We start from the raw sequence: 20444 nt of genomic DNA on the forward strand, positions 1-20444 counted from the left end.
AAGTAGACATCCAGGGCTTTCCAGAAATATATAATAGTCCATACTTTGGCCAAGAATTGACGACGTAAACTGGCGTTCAACGCCAGCCTTCTGCCCAAATCTGGCGTCCAGCGCCAGAAAAGGATCCAAAACCAGAGTTGAACACCCAAACTGGCACAGAAACTGGCGTTCAACTCCACAAATGGCCTCTGCACGTGAAATACTCAGGTTCAGCCCAAACACACACCAAGTGGGCCCCGGAAGTGGATTTATGCATCAATTACTTACTCATGTAAACCCTAGTAGCTAGTTTATTATAAATAGGACCTTTTACTGTTGTATGAGGTATCTTTTGATCATCTTAGGATCTTAGGACCATCTTTGAACGCATTGTTCTTAGACCATAGGGGCTGGCCACACGGCCATGCCTGGACCTTCACTTATGACCCTTACTCACGTAAGGTATTACTTGGACGACCCAGTGCACTTGCTGGTTAGTTGTATCGAAGTTGTGACAATTATGAATTAAGATCAAAGCACCAAGCTTTGGAGCCATTACCAGGGATTGTTCGAGCCTGGACATCACAATTTCGTGCACCACCACCACATCAAAATAATTAAACTATTTTCAAGATAGAATTCGAAATTCATGTACTTCTTTTTCTTTTTCAAAAAACATTTTTCATTTAAGAAAGGTGAAATATTCATGGAACATTCATAGCTTTAAGACATAGACACTAAACACTAATGATCATGTAATGAAGACACAAACATAGTCAAAACATAAAGCATAAAAATCAAAAACAGAAAAGAAAATAAACAAGGAGATTAAAGAATGGGTCCACCTTAGTGATGGTGGCTTCTTCTTCCTCTTGAAGAACCAATGGTGTTCTTGAGCTCCTCTATATCTCTTCCTTGCCTTTGTTGCTCCTCTCTCATGGCCTTTTGGTTCTCTCTGATTTCATGGAGGATGATGGAGTGTTCTTGGTGCTCCACTCGTAGTTGCTCCATGTTGGAACTCAATTCTCCTAAAGAGGTGTTGAGTTTCTCCCAATAGTTGTATGGAGGAAAATGCATCCCTTGAGGCATCTCAGGGATTTCTTGATGAGGGACTTTCTCATGCTCTTGTTGAGGTCCATGAGTGGGCTCTCTTGTTTGCTCTATCCTCTTTCTAGTGATGGGCTTTTGAGATGAATCTCTCCATCTCCCATGACTCGGAGTTGGAAGCAACTGCCTTCCCTTTCTTCTTCCTAGAGGTTTCTCCGGCCTTAGGTGCCATTAATGGTTATGAAAAAACAAAAAGCAGAGCTTTTTCCACACAAAACTTAAAAGGTTTTCTCGTTCTCGAGCAAAAGAAGAAAGAAAGGATTAGAGGAAGAAGAGATGGAGGAGATAGAGGTGTGTTAATGGTTCGGCTAAGGGGGGTTTTAGGTGGTTATGATGTGTGAAAATGAAGGAGTGATGAGGGGCTTATATAGGAGTGGAGTGGAGAGGGAATTCTTGTAATAGGGGTTGGGTTTAGGAGGGAGATGGTTTGAATTTGAATGGGTGGGGGTAGGTGGGTTGTACGATGGTTTGGAGGAGAAATGGAGGTGATTGGTGGAGGTTATTCTGGGGAAGAGTGTTATGGAAAGGTGTGAAAAGGAGAGAGAGTGAGTTGGGGTAGGTGGGGATCCTGTGGGGTTCACAGATCCTGAGGTGTCAAGGAATTCTGCTCCCTGCACCTTTCTGGCGTTTAAAAGCTCCTAGATAGCCCTTTCTGGCATTTAAACGCCAGTCTGCTGCCTTTCCTAGCGTTAAACGCCAGGATGATGCCCCTTTCTGGCATTTAACGCCAGCCAGACACCCTTTTCTGGCGTTAAACGCTAGTCTGTCTGCCAATTATGGCGTTTAACGCCCAGAATGCTGCCAGACTGGGCGTTAAATTCCCATTCTGCTATCCTTACTAGCGTTTAAATGCCAGTAAGCCTGTTCTCCAGGGTGTGCTATTTTTGATGCTGTTTTTTATTTCGCTTTAATTCTGCAGCTATTTTTATGACTCCACATGATCATCAACCTAAAGAAAACATAAATTAACAATGGAAAATGAAATGAAACAGTAATTAACATAGATAAATAAGATTCGGTTGCCTCCCAATAAGCGCTTCTTTAATGTCAATAGTTTGACAGTGAGCTCTTATAGAGCTTCACAGACACTCAGAGCATGATGGTGGCCTCCCAACACCAAACTTAGAGTTTAAATGTGGGGGCTCTGCTTGACTCTGTATTGAGAGAAGCTTTTCATGCTTCCTCTCCATGGTTACAGAGGAAGATCCTTGAGCCTTGAACATAAGGTAGTCCTCATTCAGTTGCAGGACTAACTCTCCTCTGTCCACATCAATCACAGCTCTTACTGTGGCTAGGAAGGGCCTTCCAAGGATGATGCATTCATCCTCATCCTTCCCAGTGTCTAGGATTATGAAGTCAGCAGGGATGTAAAGGCCTTCAACCTTCACTAAGACATTCTCTATAAGTCCATAAGCCTGTTTCATTGATTTGTCTGCCATCTCTAGTGAGATTCTTGCAGCTTGTACCTCAAAGATCCCCAGTTTCTCCATTACAGAGAGTGGTATGAGGTTAATACTTGAACCAAGGTCACATAGCCTTCTCAAAGGTCATGGTGCCTATGGTGCAAGGAATTAAGAACCTCCGGGATCCGGTTTCTTTTGAGGTAATTTGTGCTGAACCAAGGTATTCAGTTCCTTAATGAGCAATGGAGGTCTATCCTCCCAAGTCTCATTACCAAATAGCTTGGCATTCAGCTTCATGATTGCTCCAAGATATTGAGCAACTTGCTCTTCAACAAGATCTTCATCCTTATTAGAGGAAGAATCTTCATCAGAGCTCATGAACTGCAGCATTAAGTTTCATGGAATCTCTATGGTCTCTATATGATCCTCAGATTCTTTTGGTTCCTCAATAGGGAACTCCTTATTGGTTAGTGGACGTCCAGCAAGGTCTTCCTCACTGGAAATCACTACCTTTTTACTCTCTCTAGGTTTGGCCACTTTGGATATAGTTATGGCCTTGAACTCTCTTTTGGGATTCTCTTCTGTACTGCTTGGAAGAGTACTAGGAGGAGTTTTAGTAACTCTTTTACTCAGCTGACCCACTTGTGCCTCCAGATTTCTAATGGAAGACTTTGTTTCAGTCATAAAACTGTGAGTGGTCTTAGTTAGATCAGAGACTATGGTTGCTAAGTCAGAGAGGCTCTGCCTAGAATTCTCTGTCTGTTGCTGAGACGATGATGGAAAAGGTTTGCTATTGCCAAACCGAATTCTCCCACCATTATTATTATTAAAGCCTTGATTAGGCTTCTGCTGATCCTTCCATGAGGAATTAGGATGATTCCTTCATGAAGGATTGTAAGTGTTTCCATAGGATTCTCCCATGTAATTCACTTCTTTCATTCCAGGATTCTCAGGATCATAAGCCTCTCCTTCATGGGAGGCTTCTTTAGCACTGCCGGATGCAGCTTGCAATCCAGTCAGATTCTGAGAAATCATATTGACTTGCTAAGTCAATATCTTGTTCTGAGCCAATATGGCATTCAGAGTATCAATCTCAAGAACTCCTTTCTTCTGAGTCATCCCATTATTCACAGGATTTCTTTCAGAAGTATACATGAACTGGTTATTTGCAACCATTTCAATGAGTTCCTGGGCTTCTACAGGTATTTTCTTCAGATGAAGAGATCCACCAGCAGAGTGGTCCAATGACATCTTGGACAATTCAGACAGACCATCATAGAATATACATAAGATGCTCCATTCTGAAAGCATGTCAGAAGGACACCTTCTGATCAATTGCTTGTATCTTTTCCAAGCTTCATAGAGGGATTCACCTTCCTTTTGTCTGAAAGTTTGGACTTCCACTCTAAGCTTGCTCATCTTTTGAAGTGGAAAGAATTTGGCCAAAAAAGTATTGACCAACTTTTCCCAAGAGTTCAAGCTTTCTCTAGGTTGTGAGTCCAACCATATCCTAGCTCTGTCTCGTACAGCAAAGGGGAAAAGCATAAGTCTGTAGACCTCGGGATCAACCCCATTGGTCTTAACAGTGTCACAGATTTGCAAGAATTCAGCTAAGAACTGATGAGGATCTTCCAATGGAAGTCCATGAAACTTGCAATTCTGCTGCATTAGAGAAACTAATTGAGGCTTAAGCTCAAAGTTGTTTGCTCCAATTGCAGGAATTGAGATGCTTCTTCCATAGAAGTTGGAAGTTGGTGCAGTAAAGTCACCAAGCATCTTCCTTACATCTCCACCATTGTTGTTGGGTTCGGCTGCCATGTCTGCTTCTTTTTCGAAATTTTCTGTAAGGTCCTCTCCAGAGTGTTGTGCTTTAGCTTCCTCTTCAGAGTCCTTTCAGGTTCAGGATTAGCTTCAACAAGAATGTCTTTATCCCTGTTCCTGCTCATATGAAAAAGAAGAGAACAAAGAGAGAAGAGGAATCCTCTATATCACAGTATAAAGATTTCTTTATGTGTCAGAGGAAAAGAAGAATAGAAGAATGAGGTAGAGAGAATAAGAAGAATTCAAACACAGAGAGAAATTAAAAACTAAAACAATTAGTTAATTAAAAAGATTTTTGAAAAAGTGGTTAGTGATTTTCGAAAATTAGAAGTGAAAAAGTAGTTAGGTGGTTTTGAAAAAGATAAGAAATAGTAAACTTTTTTAAAATTAAAACAAACAAGTCAAGTAGTTAGTTGAAAAAGATTTGAAAATAAATTTTGAAAAGATAAGAAATTAGAAAAAGATTTTGAAATTAAAATTTTAAAAAGATATGATTGAAATTTATTTTGAAAAATAATTGAAAAAAAATTAAAAATATTTGATTTTTAAAATTAAAGTTGATGACTTGACTAACAAGAAACTAAAAGATATGATTCTAGAATTTAAAGATTGAACCTTTCCTAACAAGAAAGTAACAAAATTGAAATTTTTGAATCAAAACATTAATTGTTAGCAAGGATTTTCGAAAATATGAAATAAAATTAAGAAAAAGATTTTGAAAAATTAGTTTTAAAATTTTCGAAAACATTAAAAGAAAAATGAAAAAGATTTTGAAAAAATTTAAGAATGAAATTCGAAAATCATAAAAAAATGAAAAAGAATTGATTTTGAAAAAGATTTGAAAAGATAAAGTTTTTAAATTAAAATTTTGACTTGACTAACAAGAAACAACTAAATTTTAAAAATTATTGACCAAGTCAACTCAAAATTTCGAAAATTATGAGAAGAATAAGGAAAAGATATTTTTTTGACTTTTGAATTTTTAATAAGGAGAGAGAAAAACAACAAAATGAAACAAAACACAAAAATTTAAAATCAAAACAAATAATGCATGCAAGAACACTTTGAATGTCAAGATGAACACCAAGAACACTTTGAAGATCATGATGAACATCAAGAGCATATTTTTGAAAATTTTTAAGAAAAGAAAGACATGCAAGACACCAAACTTAAGAACTTTTGTACTAGGGACACTAACAATTTGAAAATGCATATGAAAAACAAGAAAAGACACAAAATAAAAAAATGTAAAGATCAAACAAAAAAAATCATCAAGAACAACTTGAAGATCATGAAGAACATAATGCATGAATTTTCAAAAATTTTAAGAAAATTAAATTAAAAAATGCAGTTGACACAAAACTTAAAATTTGACACAAGACTCAAATAAGAAATACAAATTTTTTTTCGAAAATAAAAATAAAAAGCTTAAACATATAATAAAATTACCCAATCTAAGTAACAAGATGAACCGTCAGTTGTCCAAACTCGAACAATCCCCGGCAACGGCACCAAAAACTTGGTGCACGGAATTGTGATCACACTTTTCACAACTCCGGTACAACTAACCAGTAAGTGCACTAGGTCGTCCAAGTAATAAAACCTTACGCGAGTAAGGATCGATCCCACGGAGATTGCCGGCTTGAAGCAAGCTATGGTCATCCTGTAAATCTTAGTCAGGCGGATTCAATTGGTTATGAGTTTTGATAATTGAAAGATAAATAAAACGTAAATTAAAATAAATATACTTATGTAATTCATTGGTGGAAATTTCAGATAAACGTTTGGAGATGCTTTGTTGCTTCAGAACCTCTGCTTTCCTATCGTCTTCATCCAATCATGCGTACTCCCTTCCATGGCAAGCTGTATGTTGGTGGATCACCGTTGTCAATGGTTACCGTCCGTCCTCTCAGTGAAAATGGTCCAGGTACGGTTTCTGTACGGCTAATCAACCGTCGGATCTCTCGTCTCGGATGAAAAATACCAGGCACAGCTACCGCACGGCTAATCATCTGTCAGTTCTCACTTGTGTCCGAATAGGATCTCTCTATCCTTTTGCACACTGTCACTGCGCCCAACATTCGTGAGTTTGAAGCTCGTCACAGTCATCCCGTCCCAGATCCTACTCGGAATACCACAGACAAGGTTTAGACTTTCCGGATCTCAGGAATGCTGCCAATTGGCTCTAGCCTCTACCACGAAGGTTCTAATCTCACGGATTCGAATGCTCTGTTGTCAGGAGAGGCAAGTCAAATCCGTGGATCAGAGACCCAAGAGACTATACTCCGGCTGTCGTCCAATGACTACGTTAAACATCGTGTAGACCGCTTGTGGTTGTCAGGCACGCGGATCTTGGCTAAGCCAGTAACGAAGATAGTGGGTGATTGTCACGGGTCACCTTTTCATTCTGACTTAACTGAGTTAAGTACGAGAGTATATCTTGGAGAAGAAGTAAGCATGAATTGAAAGAGAAATAATAGTACTTGCATTAATTCATGAAGAACAGCAGAGCTCCGCACCTTAATCTATGAGGTGTAGAAACTCCACCGTAGAAAATACATAAGAGAAAAATGTCTTGGCATTGCCGTGTGGCCAGCCTCCAAATGTGAAAAATGGCATAAGATTCTAAAGGTATGAATACAATAGAAAAGACTAGTATTTATACTAAACTAGTTACTAAGGATTACAGAAAATAAGTAACTAAGTACAGATAGTGCAGAAATCCACTTCCGGAGTCCACTTGGTGTGTGCTTCGGCTGAGCATTGAACTTTACACGTGCATAGGCCTTTTCTAGAGTTAAATACCAGCTTGGATGCCAGTTTGGGCGTTTAACTCCAGTTCTGGTGCCAGTTCCGGCGTTTTACGCCGGAAAAGGGTCTCTGGCTGGCGTGTAAACGCAAGTTTGGGCCATTAAATCTCGGGCAAAGTATGGACTATTATACATTGCTGGAAAGCCCAAGATGTCTACTTTCCAAAGCAATTGAGAGCGCGCCAATTAGGCTTCTATAGCTCCAGAAAATCCACTTCGAATACAGGAGGGTCAGAATCCAATAGCATCTGCAGTCCTTTCTCAGCCTCTGAATCAGACTTTTGCTCAGGTCCCTCAATTTCAGCCAGAAAATACCTGAAATTATAGAAAAACACACAAACTCATAGTAAAGTCCAGAAATGTGATTTTTGCATAAAAACTAATAAAAATATAATAAAAAGTAACTAAAACATGCTAAAAACTACCTAAAAACAATGCCAAAAAGCGTATAAATTATCCGCTCATCAGACATCTTAAATTCATTAATTGGGTTCCTATCCTATCTTTAAAAGTACTTGGATCTCCTACAAAATTTTTAATAATGGTATAAATTAATGTGGATGTAGCATATTGTGACTGATCTTCTGTTTTAATGCTATTTAAAATTAATTCTTTTTCTTGGATACTGAGAAAATTATCCCACCATCTTTTTAATTATCCTGTAAAGCCTTGGGTGTAACACCCTACCATACAGAGTCTTATGCTTAAGTCATAATTCAGAGATGGCAAGGTATTACGACCTCTAAAACAAAAATTTAGTACGTATAGTAGTATGAATAATTGATTATAACTAGGAGCCTTTGCAGAAAAAGGGGTAAACAAAAACCGTAACTCGAACGCGCAACACTCCGATCGATAACGTAACGAGCATATCGAGGATTCAACTTCTTCGCTTTAATCGCCCTACCTACTCCTGTGGTCGGAGTAACCTTCAGGAAAACATGATCTCCTGCCTCGCGTGGCCGCAAACGGAGCGGCAATCGGAGCTCTAGATCAAAAGTTATGGTGGTTTGAAGATCAACCAAGGGAGAGAACTTGAGAGAGTGTTCTTCCCCCCTCCATATTGATTTTCAGCGTGTTTGAGAGAGTTGTGAGGAGAGAGAATGCTGAAAACTAGGGTTTTGGTTTAGTTTAGTTGGGCCAAGGGCCCACTTTGGGTCCGGTTGGCCCGGTTTAGCCCGTTCGGTCTAATCTTGGTCCGATTTCTATAAAATTGGTACCGAAATTCTCGTCTCAATCTCCTCTATCATATTTAGCCATAAAAATAACATTTTTGGCTTTTCTAGAATAAATTCTCATTTATGGGTTAATTAGCCGTTAATTAACCGGGTCTTACATTGGGTTAATATGATTGCTGCCTCTTTAACAGAAGCTTTTCTCATCTTATAAGTAGTTGCGGCCATAGTCATATTACACATTTGATCTAAAATAGCTTGTTCACTTAATCCATGTATATTCCATTCTACTAAGTCTGATCCGGAAAAACGATCTTGTACTAATTGCGTTCTTTCTTCTAAGCCTACATCTACTGGTGATGATCTAGAATAATAATTTCTTATTTTATGATAATCTCTTTTATGAGATGTTTTATTTATTTCTAATTCTCCTTTATTTTTTAATGTATTAATCTTTATTTTTCCTAGACTAATACTTCTAAGTTTTTCTTTTAATTCATCAACTTCTGCTTCTACTTTAGATTTTAAATTAATATTATCCAAACTTTGTAATTTATATATAGGTTTTTCTATAATTTTTTCTACTTTAATTGTTTTTTTTTATATTTTTCACTCTTCCTAATTGATTTTTCATTATATCTAACATGGTATTAGTAAAGTTTAATTGTTGATGTAATTTTTTAATATCTCTTTTTTCTATGTTTCCTTTTGTATTTCTATCTTTATAGGGTGTTGTTTCAACTTCTAAATCTTTTCCAACTGGTATTTTAATAGTTTCTTTAGAAGGATATTCAGATTCTATTATTGATCCTGAACTAGTTTTCTATACAACAGTTAGTTTTGTTAACGGACATAATTTCTTGTTGTTTTCAGAATAATAATTAACGTACCAATCAAAGAAGTATAAATTAATTCTATTTTCTTTCATAAAGTCATAAAATAATTTTCTAAGCCTAATAAATTTATTTTCAGAATAATTGGTAAAATATCAGTCTCTTAATGGTTTATTATAATCAACATTAAAATTTTGTCTTATCCATTCTTTATCAATTTCAAATAGTTCTTCCTTGATAATTACTGATAATACTTGCGATTCAGTTGGGTCATAATCTGAAGGTGCTTTATATACAGGAACGGCTATATGAGGCCTTATATTATTAATTCCTATAATATTATCCATATTTCCTATTGACGAATTATCTATAGAATTTCTATGACTAATAGTTTTAACACTATCAGGAATTCTTAGTGATTGGGATCTATTCATCCTAATTCTAATATCTATTCCTTCTTTTATTATTTCTCTTAATCTAGTATTTTTTATTTGTGGTTCTTCAATAATATTAGGTATTACCCATTCTTCAGACATTTTGCTGAGTAATTCCTCATGTCTTAGCTTTCTAGGTGTTTGTATATTAGATCTTTTAAGATTTGCATGCATAATTATTGTTTCTTTTTTTGAGGATTGTCTTAACACTTTAAAGTTATAATTAACCTTAGTGATTTTATAATATATTCTATAGATTATTTTAAATGGATCATATTTTTCATTTATGATTTTCTCATCAGATTGGACATGCAATTTTAAGGCTTGCCAAGTATATTCATGTCTTAGATTTATAGCATAATTCGGATAACAATTGAAGAAAACTGGTCCATCATGACCATTACTTTCTAATATTCCTATTAATGAATCACTAAAATTTTGAAATCTTGTATTTCTTAATGTTAATATAGGAACATTTATTCCTATTCTAAAATTAGGTTTAACTGCTACTTGTATTAATCCTATATGGATGAAGTTGTATCCTTTGTTACTATGTTCTTTTAACTTATCTTCTTCTAAAATGGTAATGGTCCTATTATTACTTGTTCCTGGTTTACAACATTCTAACATATGTATTTCATAATTTCTTCTTTCCCAGAAAGATCCTTTTTTATATACTTCATTTTTATCTATTATAAGTATATTCCAATTATGAAAATTTTTCTCTAAATTAGCTATTTCTAATTCATTTTTAGTTTCGAAGGTTGATGCTTCACCGTTATCTGTTTTTATTACTAAAGAATTATTTTTTCCTAGATTTAAACTACTCATCGTTCTCAATAAACTAGCCATTTTATGGTTAGAACTTTGTGAGTTACGGGACCATATATCAGAAAAGCTCTACATCCATGTAATTTCTTCATCCAAGCTATCCAAGTAATTTCTTCCAGAGGCGTCTCCCCCACTCCCTCACTCGTTTGTCATACACGCGCCTCATATAACATAAACATTCTGCTGCAACCTAAACCTTGTTCTCTTCTCACGTTTTCATTCTTCTTCTTCTTCTCTGCTCGCGTTCTTCTTCTTCTTCTTCTTCTTCTTCTTCTTCTTCTTCTTCTTCTTCTTCTTCTTCTTCTTCTTCTTCTTCTTCTTCTTCTTCTTCTTCTTCTTCTTCTTCTTCTTCTTCTTCTTCTTCTTCTTCTTCTTCTTCTTCTTCTTCTTCTTCAACGTAATAAGCTTCATCGTTGATAAACCACTATTTTATGGTTTATCTTGTGCTTAATTGAGTGGATTTTATCCATCTTTCATACACTTGTTCATACAAAATGCATGGTTTTATAATTTCCTTCCTGATTTTGTGCTATGATTGAAAACATGCCTCTTTGGCCTTATATTTGCTAATATTAACCCTCTCTTATTACCATTTGATGCCTTGATATGTGTGTTAAGTGTTTTCAGAGATTACGGGACAGGAATGGCTTAGAGGATGGAAAGGAAGCATGCAAAAGTGGAAGGAATACAAGAAGTTGAAGAAATTGCTAAGATGTCCAGCCTAACCTCTTCGCATTCAAACAGTCATAACTTGAGCTACAGAGGTCCAAATGATGCGGTTCTAGTTGCGTTGGAAAGCTAACGTTCGGGGCTTCGATTCGATATATAATTTACCATAGCTTCCCCGAAGCAAGACGACGCGAACGCGTGGATCACGCGGACGCGTGACCTGGCAGAAACGCAATCCACGCAAACGCGTGGACGACGCCTCCGCGTCACTTTCCGCAACCTATACGTACCAAAATACGCTGGGGGCGATTTCTAGGATGTTTTTGACCCAGTTTTCAGCCCAGAAAACACAGATTAGAGGCTATAAAGTGGGGGAATGCATCCGTTCAACAGGGAGTCGATCATAATTCACTTTTCATAATTTAGATGTAGTTTTTAGAGAGAGAGGTTCTCTCCTCTCTCTTAGGTTTTAGGATTAGGATTCCTCTTAAAGGATTTAGGATTTCAACTCTCTATTAGGTTCAATATTCCTTTTACTCTATATTTCTCTTTTACTTTCAGATACTTCAATGCTTTTCTTTAATTACTTATGTTGCCAAATTGGCTTATGAACTCTTTGTGTTTAGATTAATTTTCTCTTATTAATGCAATTGAGGTATTTCATATTTATGATTCCTATTTAGCCTTTTTATATTCTTGGCTTTAATTGATTAACTGGAGACTCTTGAGTTATCAAACTTATTGTGATTGATTGTTATGTCTGCTAATTGAATTGAATTTCACTAACTCTAGTCTTTCCTTAGGAGTTGGCTAGGACTTGGGAAATCTAACTAATTAGTCCACTTGACTTTCCCTTGCTTTCGTAAAGGTTAACTAAGTGGGATTAACTTCAATTCTCATAAGAATAACTAGGATAGGACTTCCGAATTTTCATACCTTGCCGAGAGTTTATTTTATAGTTATTTATTTATTTTACTTGTCATTTAAATTACTTGTTCCTTACTTTCAAAACCCCCAATTTACAAAACTCATAACCAATAATAAGAACATACCTCCCTGCAGTTCCTTGAGAAGACGACCCGAGGTTTAAATACTTTGGTTATCAATTTTTAAGGGGTTTGTTAATTGTGACAACCAAAACGTTTGTAAGAAAGGATGATTGCTTGGTTTAGAAACTATACTTACAACGGGAATTTATTCTGAATTCTAAACCGTCAATCATCCGTTCTTCAGTCGTTCTCCTCTGTTCGCATTTTCTTTATTGTTCTTTTTCTTCTTCTCTGCTCGCGTTCTTCATTATTGATATGCATTGAATTCAACGTAATAAGCTCTGTCGTTCTTCTTCTTCTTTTTCTTCGTTTTCTTCTTCGATCTTCACTTCTGAATCAAAACAATGAATGATTCAACGTCAAATCAGTTGAATGAGAACAATTTAGTTTATTCTTCTGAAACGAATCATGCTTATGAGGTTTGGATTATTCAATTTTGAATCAAATTGAATGGAATGCAATTGTTAATTTTATTTGAATTGAATTCAATGGACATAGGTGTTTTTGAATCTGAATTGAATAGAATTGAATTGATAATATCTAAATTGTAGACAGAGGTATTTTGAATTTGATTTTGTATAATGGATTATGTTTCGTTCACTAAGTACTATACAATTGTTTCACCGTGAGTACCTGTTCGGTTCGATATACAGAAAGGAGTTTGAATTTAATTTTTTATACTAGATTATGTTTCATTCACTCAGTACTATAGAGTTGTTTCATCATGAGTATGTGTTCGGTTCGATATGAAGAAAGGAGTTTGAATTTGAATATATATAATGGATTATGTTTCGTTCACTGAGTAATATATAATTGTTTCACCATAATGACGTTTTCGGTTCACTATGCAGACCAGCTGTGTTGTGGATGAAAAATTTGTCCCAGAGATGGGGATAATTTTCAAGACACTAGAAGAAGCTGGAAAGTTCTACAAACATTATTCCAAACTTAGTGGTTTTTCTACCAAAATAAGAAACTTGACTCAGGACGGAGACAAGATTAAGAATCAACTAATTGTATGCAGCAGAGATGGAAGGTGGAAATCCAAGATATCTCCAACTCTGAAGACAAACCACTCAGCCGGGTTAAACTATCCAGTTAGGATTTACGTACACATAATGAAGGACGTCGGTCTTTGGACAATTTCGGTTCACTGATGTTATAGGAGGGTTAATTTCTGAATGTTGTTAGTCTTTAATGAATAGTAACTTTTTTTGTTTTTTATATTAGTTTTTGTGAAATTTTTTATTCAAAAGTTACTTTTTTTTCTTTATTGAATAGTCAATTTATTGTGCTATGTTAGAGAATTAAGGTGTTTCTGAAACTGAATACTAATAGAAACATTTTTTTTAATTAGCTCTCTGCTAAAATGATATATGCAATTTTTCGGTTCATTCAGTGTATTAATTTCGGTTCACTGTATTTTTTTGGGTTCTTAATATCTTGATAAATACCATGATTCCATTCACTGTGAACCTGGAACAAAACAGCAGCCATACAGTTCCAACAGATATATAAATTAACATCTCAGACCGACGGGACAAGGAGTAATGCATCTTGAATCAGATAAAAATATTAACATTAGATATATACATTGATATTAATATTAGATATATAGATTAACATTTACATTAATATTCACATGAATACATTGAAAGAAGCATTGTTTACTTTTTTAAACAAGTTAAACAAAATATTGTTAATTACAACCAGTGAATCACAGTATATCCTATTTACTCTCTAAATCCGCAGATGAGAATTTACAATAAGGACTGGAGAGGGCAGCAGATGACTTCGGGAGTCTTATTGCTTCAGATGTCCGAATCAATTGGTCTCTGATTTTGTTCGTTTCGTGCAACAGAATATTCGAACCATATTCGTGCCTGAAACCATCAATCTCTTCCTACATTTGAATCGAAAGGAATTAGTTACATAAGAAACGAGCCCAACTGAAATGATAAATGAAAGAATTGAAATGATAAAGGTCTCATTGTCTTGTTGAGTTTTGCTGTAATGAAAAAATTTGGTCATTACTTCACTCAATACACCGACAAGCACAAGCATGCATATGTTAATCAAGTCAATTAAAATGCTCCAGTCCACTGAACCGAACCCTTTTCATGCACTGAATAAATATGATAAATAATAAAACAGCTAGAAAAGCATTTTTGCATGCAATCAGAATAACTCTAAATCCTGAACACACTAATTATCAAGTGAATGAAAATCACCAAGCCCACCGAACCAAACAGAATTCATGTGGTGAATAAATCTTTATAAGCTTTCAATCATTAAGAATAGTATTTCTCCATGCAAAAGATGTCAACTCAATAGAGTAACAACCAAGTTGACATTTACATACACTATCTACTCACATTAACTATCCATTGAACTGAATAAAAATAAGAACAAATTTCATTCAAAGCCCTAGTTACACTGTAAAAATACAATCAGAATAACCCTAAATCCTGAACACACTAAATATCAAGTGAATGAAAATCACTAAGCCCATCGAACCGAACAGAATTCATGTGGTGAATAAATCTTTATAAACTTTCAATCATCAAGAATAGTATTTGTCCATGCAAAAGAAGTCAACTGAACAGAGTAACAACCAAGTTCAAATTTAGATATACTATCCACTGAACAGAGTTATAACCAAGTTCAAACCGCTAGTTACACTATCCACTAAACTGACTGAAAATAAGAACAAATTTCATACAAAGCCCTAGTTATACTGTAAAAATGCAATCAGAATAACCCTAAATCCTAAACACACTAAATATCAAGTAAATGAAAATCACCAAGGCTACCGAACTAAACAACATATATGTGGTGAATGAATCGTTATAAACTTTCAATCATCAAAAATAGTATTTCTCCATGCAAAAGAAGAACTGAACAGAGTAACAATCAAGTTCAAAGTCCTAGTTACACTATCCACTAAACTGAATGAAAATAAGAAAACATTTTATTCAAAGCCCTAGTTACACTGTAAAAATCCAATCAGAATACGTCGATCTACTAAACAAAGCAACTCAGTCCAGTAACTAAAATACAACTAGGAGAAACACTACATTGTAAGATTTCAAATGAACAGTAGTTTTTCTCATACCTTTGTCAGTCTTTGTTGCTGTGGTGGTTCGTTTTTGCTTCTTCCTTGTGAAATCTTCTCGCCATTCTTCTCCAGTAGTGGTTTTCACAGAGAGCGTGAGTGAAGTTCGAGTAATTTTGAGAGAAATTCAAAGAGAAGGAACGGTTTTATGTAGTGGTTTCGTGTTGAGAAAGAAGTAACGTTTTTTCATAATGAACGCGAAGTAACAAGGGATTTTCAGGCGCATGTTTTCACGCTTTATTAATGCGGGTGACTATATTTGGGTTTGAACCAACTTGGATATATGTGTAATAGAATTAATAAATGAGATTACTCATTTTCTGTCCACATTCACATGTTCTAATAGATAGCCAACCCCAAAAAAGCTCGAATTAAACTCCAATTGACATATTAGTCTTCCGAACTAGAGGATACATTGGAAAACCAAAAATCACATCAATGATTTGAATCTTTTTATTTTGTTACAAAACAGGGCATTTGCCCGGAAGAGATCAGGAGAGAAAAGAAAGAAGGCCGGGGCTGCACTATGTTCGGCCATGGCGACGCAAAGAAACCCCTCAGACTTCGCGGAGCAGCTAGTTGCACCATGGTGAAAAACTGAATGGATCGGCAAAGAAAGGTCGAGACATTGCAGATATGAAGATAGCTATCAAATTTTCACTTCGATTCAACATTTTCAGTTGCTGTTTAATATTTACTCTATCCGACATCTAAATTACAAATACAAAATACAAAATCCAGGAAGCGAGATTAAATTTTAGACAGTGGGAACAGTAAACGACCAGTATCCACAATTTCTCTGCTGAAACCTAGTGTTGTAACTTGCAACTGTGATGGTCATGCGTGTCACCAAGGAACTATAGTGTATCAAAAGTATTTAATAACCAACAGTGGCCATTCATAAATCATAATCTTTGCTTCAACAAACTAAACTACATTTTCGGTTTTTGCTGTCTGCAGTTGTCTCCTGACTAATGCAGTATAGACACCATTCTTGCCGAGAAGCTCGTCGTGCGTGCCACTCTCAACTACTTGGCCATCCGAGATAACCGCTACAGTATCGGCAGTTTTGACAGTTGATAATCTATGAGCAATGACTAGAACAGTTCTTCCCTTCATTAGAGAATCCATAGCATCCTACAACATATGGACCATAAAATTAGCGAATGGCAAATACAAGCCAAAGTTTATATGCTACATGATGTCAACTCACTACTCACCTGCACTAGGTACTCGCTCTCGGCATCCAGGGCACTAGTGGCTTCATCCAGGAGGAGAATTTTTGGATCCATGAGCAGGGCTCTAGCAATCGCAATTCTCTGTTTCTGCCCTCCCGAAAGCCGTACCCCACGCTCTCCAACAAAGGTCTTGTATTTCTCTGGGAACTTTGATATAAATTCATGTGCATTGGCCATTTTCTGCATTCAAACCCATACAAATGGTGAATAAACTAGAGTTAGGACAAAATGAGAGATGAGTTTCATTGGAGAAAGAAAGTAAATATTACAGCCGCATTTTCTATGTCAACTTCGTCGACTTTGCCGTCAAAACCATAGGCTATGTTCTCCTCTATGGAACAGTTGAACAATGTAGGCTCCTGACTCACTATACTGATCTGCGAAATTACAAGCAGACATCGTTAATCTCAGAAATTAGACTTCAGAGTGTTCAACCTTTCTTTTGCTAACACGGGCATATTAACACTTAGAATAAGTCTGCAATGTAATAGGTGAGTTCATGAGGCACAATATATAAATTAATAAATAGCACTTCATCTTGATTTCCTCAGGAATATTTCAAGATCCCCTCAGAATCTAATATGTTCAAAATACTATAAAGCCTTAAACTATAATACACTAACTTAAAATGAGTTAAACAGTTGTTATTGAAACATTATAATATTGGTGTAACTAATTTTAAGCAGCAAAAACCATAAGTTTATGATTGAGATACCTTTCTGTGCAAATGCTTGTGAGATATTTCTACCAGAGGAACCCCATTCAGCAAAATCTTTCCTTTGCTTGGATCATAAAATCTTTCAATCAAGTTAGCTATTGTTGTCTGCACAAAAAAGACATAAGTTCATGTTGAATAAGAACTTTGTCGAATAATAAACAGCAGAAAATAAACAAAGGAACAAAGAAAAATCATGGAGAAAATATGCACGATACCTTCCCGCCACCACTTGGACCAACAAGAGCAACTTTTGAGCCAGGCAGCAGTTTAATTGTAATGCCCTATTGAAGAAAATGTACTTTTTAGTAATTGTAGCCTTGAATTTGTATTGTATATGCAACAGCAGAACAGTAACTTAGAAGGAAACTGATACCTTGAGCACCATGTGATTAGGGCGCGACGGATAGGAAAACCATACATCATCGAGTTCCACTTCCCCATCTTGATCACTACAATATAATGTTCATTTGTTGTGATAAATAAGTTGGTATAGTTAATTCATGAAAATTATTCTGCAATTCACACTTTTTATGACAGAGGTGAAATTGACTTTTGTACTCTCGCCCTATGTAAGGTTTTCATCAACAAATTTCCACTTCGTAACACTGGCTGTCTTTGGTTTTGGGGTACAAAGTGAGTGGTAAAATTTCATGGATGAACTTCAACCAACATTGGAAATGTAGGCTTTGAATAGTGAATACATAATTGGAACACTGTAAATTCTGTGGTACAGGAATCTACACCTTGAACCTTAGGATGAGACACAATAGATTAGGGGTATTTCAGGATCTTAATATGCCAAAATAGGCAAAAGAGAAGGGGGACTATCTGAAAATAACATTTATAGATATATTTTACAAAATCTATGTTTACTGACCCAAGAGGACACTTATTTCCTGGCTTAGGCATTGACGACTCACGATCCAAAAGTTGAAATACCCTTCGGCTAGCACCTGCAGCTTTCATAACTACTGTATACAATCCCGACAAGCCAGATATAGAAGATCCCACTGCAAGGAAAAATAACCGAGTCAACATATATACTACGCCACAGCTCAAACACAACAGATCAAACTGGAATCTGATCAACAATCAACTATAACAATCATGCATCATACATACTTTCAACTGTTGATGTTCTATAGAAATCATTTAATGTAAAATTGCAGAATAGAATGAGGAACTTACCTGAAAGACTATAAAGAATGAAAGACGTGAGATCACCCGAGGTCATGTGACCCTTGATTGTCAAGCTAGCTCCATATATAACTACTACGATAACAGAAAGTGTGGACGCTGCATTAAGGCCTCCAGAAAAGAGTCCAACGACTTTCTGTAACATCAAGTGGATAAGGTTAAAATGCATAGGCAAAACAACTTAGTTTACAAAGTAGCACATAGATCAAACCAGAAAGGACTAACTCACAGCTTGCTTAAGGCCAAGGCTGAGTGTCTCACTAACTTTCTCAGAGTAGCGTGAAATTTCATAATCTTCTTGGGCAAAAGATCTTACTGTTCTTATGGCACCAAATGATTCCTAAGCAACATGCAAAATTAAGATTAGATTGGAAATGAATATCATCTCCTAATGTTGGTTTGATGGAAGAGGAATACCTCAGCAATTGAAGATGCTACTGCAGCTGCAGCTTGAGTTTTGTGAGATAGTTCACGCAGGAAACGCCCAAATTTACGGACAGCAACAGAAATTACAGGCACAACAGCCAAAGCCAACACTATAAGATATTGAGGGAAGAGGGAGAAGTTAGGATTTGAACAATGGCATAAATGTGTGTCTATAGTTTATGAAATAAACCTCCACTCTTCAACTACTCACATGTTAACTTCCAAGATGTTGCAAACATGAAGCTGAGACCCATAAGTGCTGTTGCTAGGTTCCTCATGGCCTCAGAAAGATTGGTAGTTGCGGCATTCTTTATGATCTGTGTATCTTCCGACAACCTACTTAAGAGTTCTCCCGTTCGAGTAACATCGAAGAAAGCAATCTCCTGAAAAATCGTGATTCCATAATAAACAAAAGCTTTCGTTGAGCAGCAAGGGCAGTTACAATCTGCAAGATTGAAAATTCCTACTCTCCAATTCATTGGACCAAAAATAACACAACGCAAGAGTCATTGCAACAATATTATTTTACCTGGTTTACAAGGTGACTGAACAAATCCTTTCTTAGCCGTGCGACAACTCTTTCACTAGCAGAAGAAAATAGCCAAGCTCGAAGTGCTGTGCAAATTGAACTGAAAATCCAGGAAAACTCGGTGAACCACGTGGGGATACAGAAAATCCACACAACAGATCACAAAACATAACTACATTCAGATTATAAAAAAAATGACCAGTGAAAGAGTAATCAGGCAAGGTTCATACCCAAGAAACACAATTAGAAAGATCTCTATAATAGTGTTCTTGACAGCATTTAAAGCCGCATCTCTCTGCTCTTGAGTTCTTAGATCTCCTGACACAATGTCAATTATCTTGCCACCATATTTTTGCTACAGCAGGAAATTCCATGTTCATTAGGAAACATGCTGGAAAAACTGTGTGCGCGCACGCAGGAAATAGAGGGAGTAAATGATCATACAACTAAGATACTTGATGTGGCCGCAATCAACAAAGCCCCTGTACCAATCACCAAATTTCCAGCCTCTGGTTTTGCCTGAAATTAATTAATTATAGAATTAAATGATCACAAAAATATGGCAGCAATTCATCCAAATAAACACCAGCACCAACCACTTACAAGTGAAAACACTCGGAAGAATCCCACATTCGCTGCCTGACAATTTAATTCATCTAGTTAGCAATTGTACACATAAAAACATGATCAAAGAGATTCTAAGGGTGTATAGACAACCGGCACTCCGTCACCGTGCTCAAGGTCTGAGACTTGGTCCTCTGAAGCTCCATCCCTTTTTCCCCTTCCCTATACAAAATCAATAGAATACAATCATAAAATGCAGTTCCAGATATATGTCTAGAATCCTTATTCTTTTATGCAGTTCTTTGGTGTAAATAAAGCATAACCATTATGAACAATTAGGAAGTTAATTTAACAGTTCCATTAAAACGATTGTCAAGAAAACACGCATGTCTCAATAGGTTTAGGAGGAAGCCATAGCAAAAGTCAACAAGCCAACATTTTGAAGCGAAAAATTTTCAAACTATGAAGACTGTGATTTGATGGATTTCAAAAATCAATTTTCATTTCTCAATTCTATGTAACTCTAGCATCAGATTTTCGAAATAG

The 20444-nt window shown here is 36.1% G+C and overlaps 1 protein-coding gene across 1 annotated transcript in view; it reads right to left on the reverse strand.

Moving 5' to 3' along the window:
• The window catches only part of LOC107634988 (ABC transporter B family member 25), a 5179-nt gene continuing 459 nt past the window's right edge, over positions 15725 to 20444 (reverse strand). Inside the window, exons 2-17 of the mRNA XM_016338340.2 lie at positions 20052 to 20120; positions 19938 to 19973; positions 19779 to 19853; positions 19565 to 19689; positions 19335 to 19434; positions 19017 to 19188; positions 18797 to 18915; positions 18609 to 18719; positions 18371 to 18515; positions 18060 to 18192; positions 17556 to 17631; positions 17398 to 17463; positions 17180 to 17287; positions 16734 to 16841; positions 16447 to 16644; positions 15725 to 16363 (exon numbers count right to left, since the gene is read on the reverse strand). Of these exons, the coding sequence (XP_016193826.1) occupies positions 16154 to 16363; positions 16447 to 16644; positions 16734 to 16841; positions 17180 to 17287; positions 17398 to 17463; positions 17556 to 17631; positions 18060 to 18192; positions 18371 to 18515; positions 18609 to 18719; positions 18797 to 18915; positions 19017 to 19188; positions 19335 to 19434; positions 19565 to 19689; positions 19779 to 19853; positions 19938 to 19973; positions 20052 to 20120 (1851 nt within the window). The 3' untranslated portion in view covers positions 15725 to 16153. The remainder of the gene's footprint in view (positions 16364 to 16446; positions 16645 to 16733; positions 16842 to 17179; positions 17288 to 17397; positions 17464 to 17555; positions 17632 to 18059; positions 18193 to 18370; positions 18516 to 18608; positions 18720 to 18796; positions 18916 to 19016; positions 19189 to 19334; positions 19435 to 19564; positions 19690 to 19778; positions 19854 to 19937; positions 19974 to 20051; positions 20121 to 20444) is intronic.

The sequence above is a fragment of the Arachis ipaensis genome, chromosome B01 (genome assembly GCF_000816755.2).
Source record: "Arachis ipaensis cultivar K30076 chromosome B01, Araip1.1, whole genome shotgun sequence".
In the NCBI taxonomy this organism is placed as follows: Eukaryota; Viridiplantae; Streptophyta; class Magnoliopsida; order Fabales; family Fabaceae; genus Arachis; species Arachis ipaensis.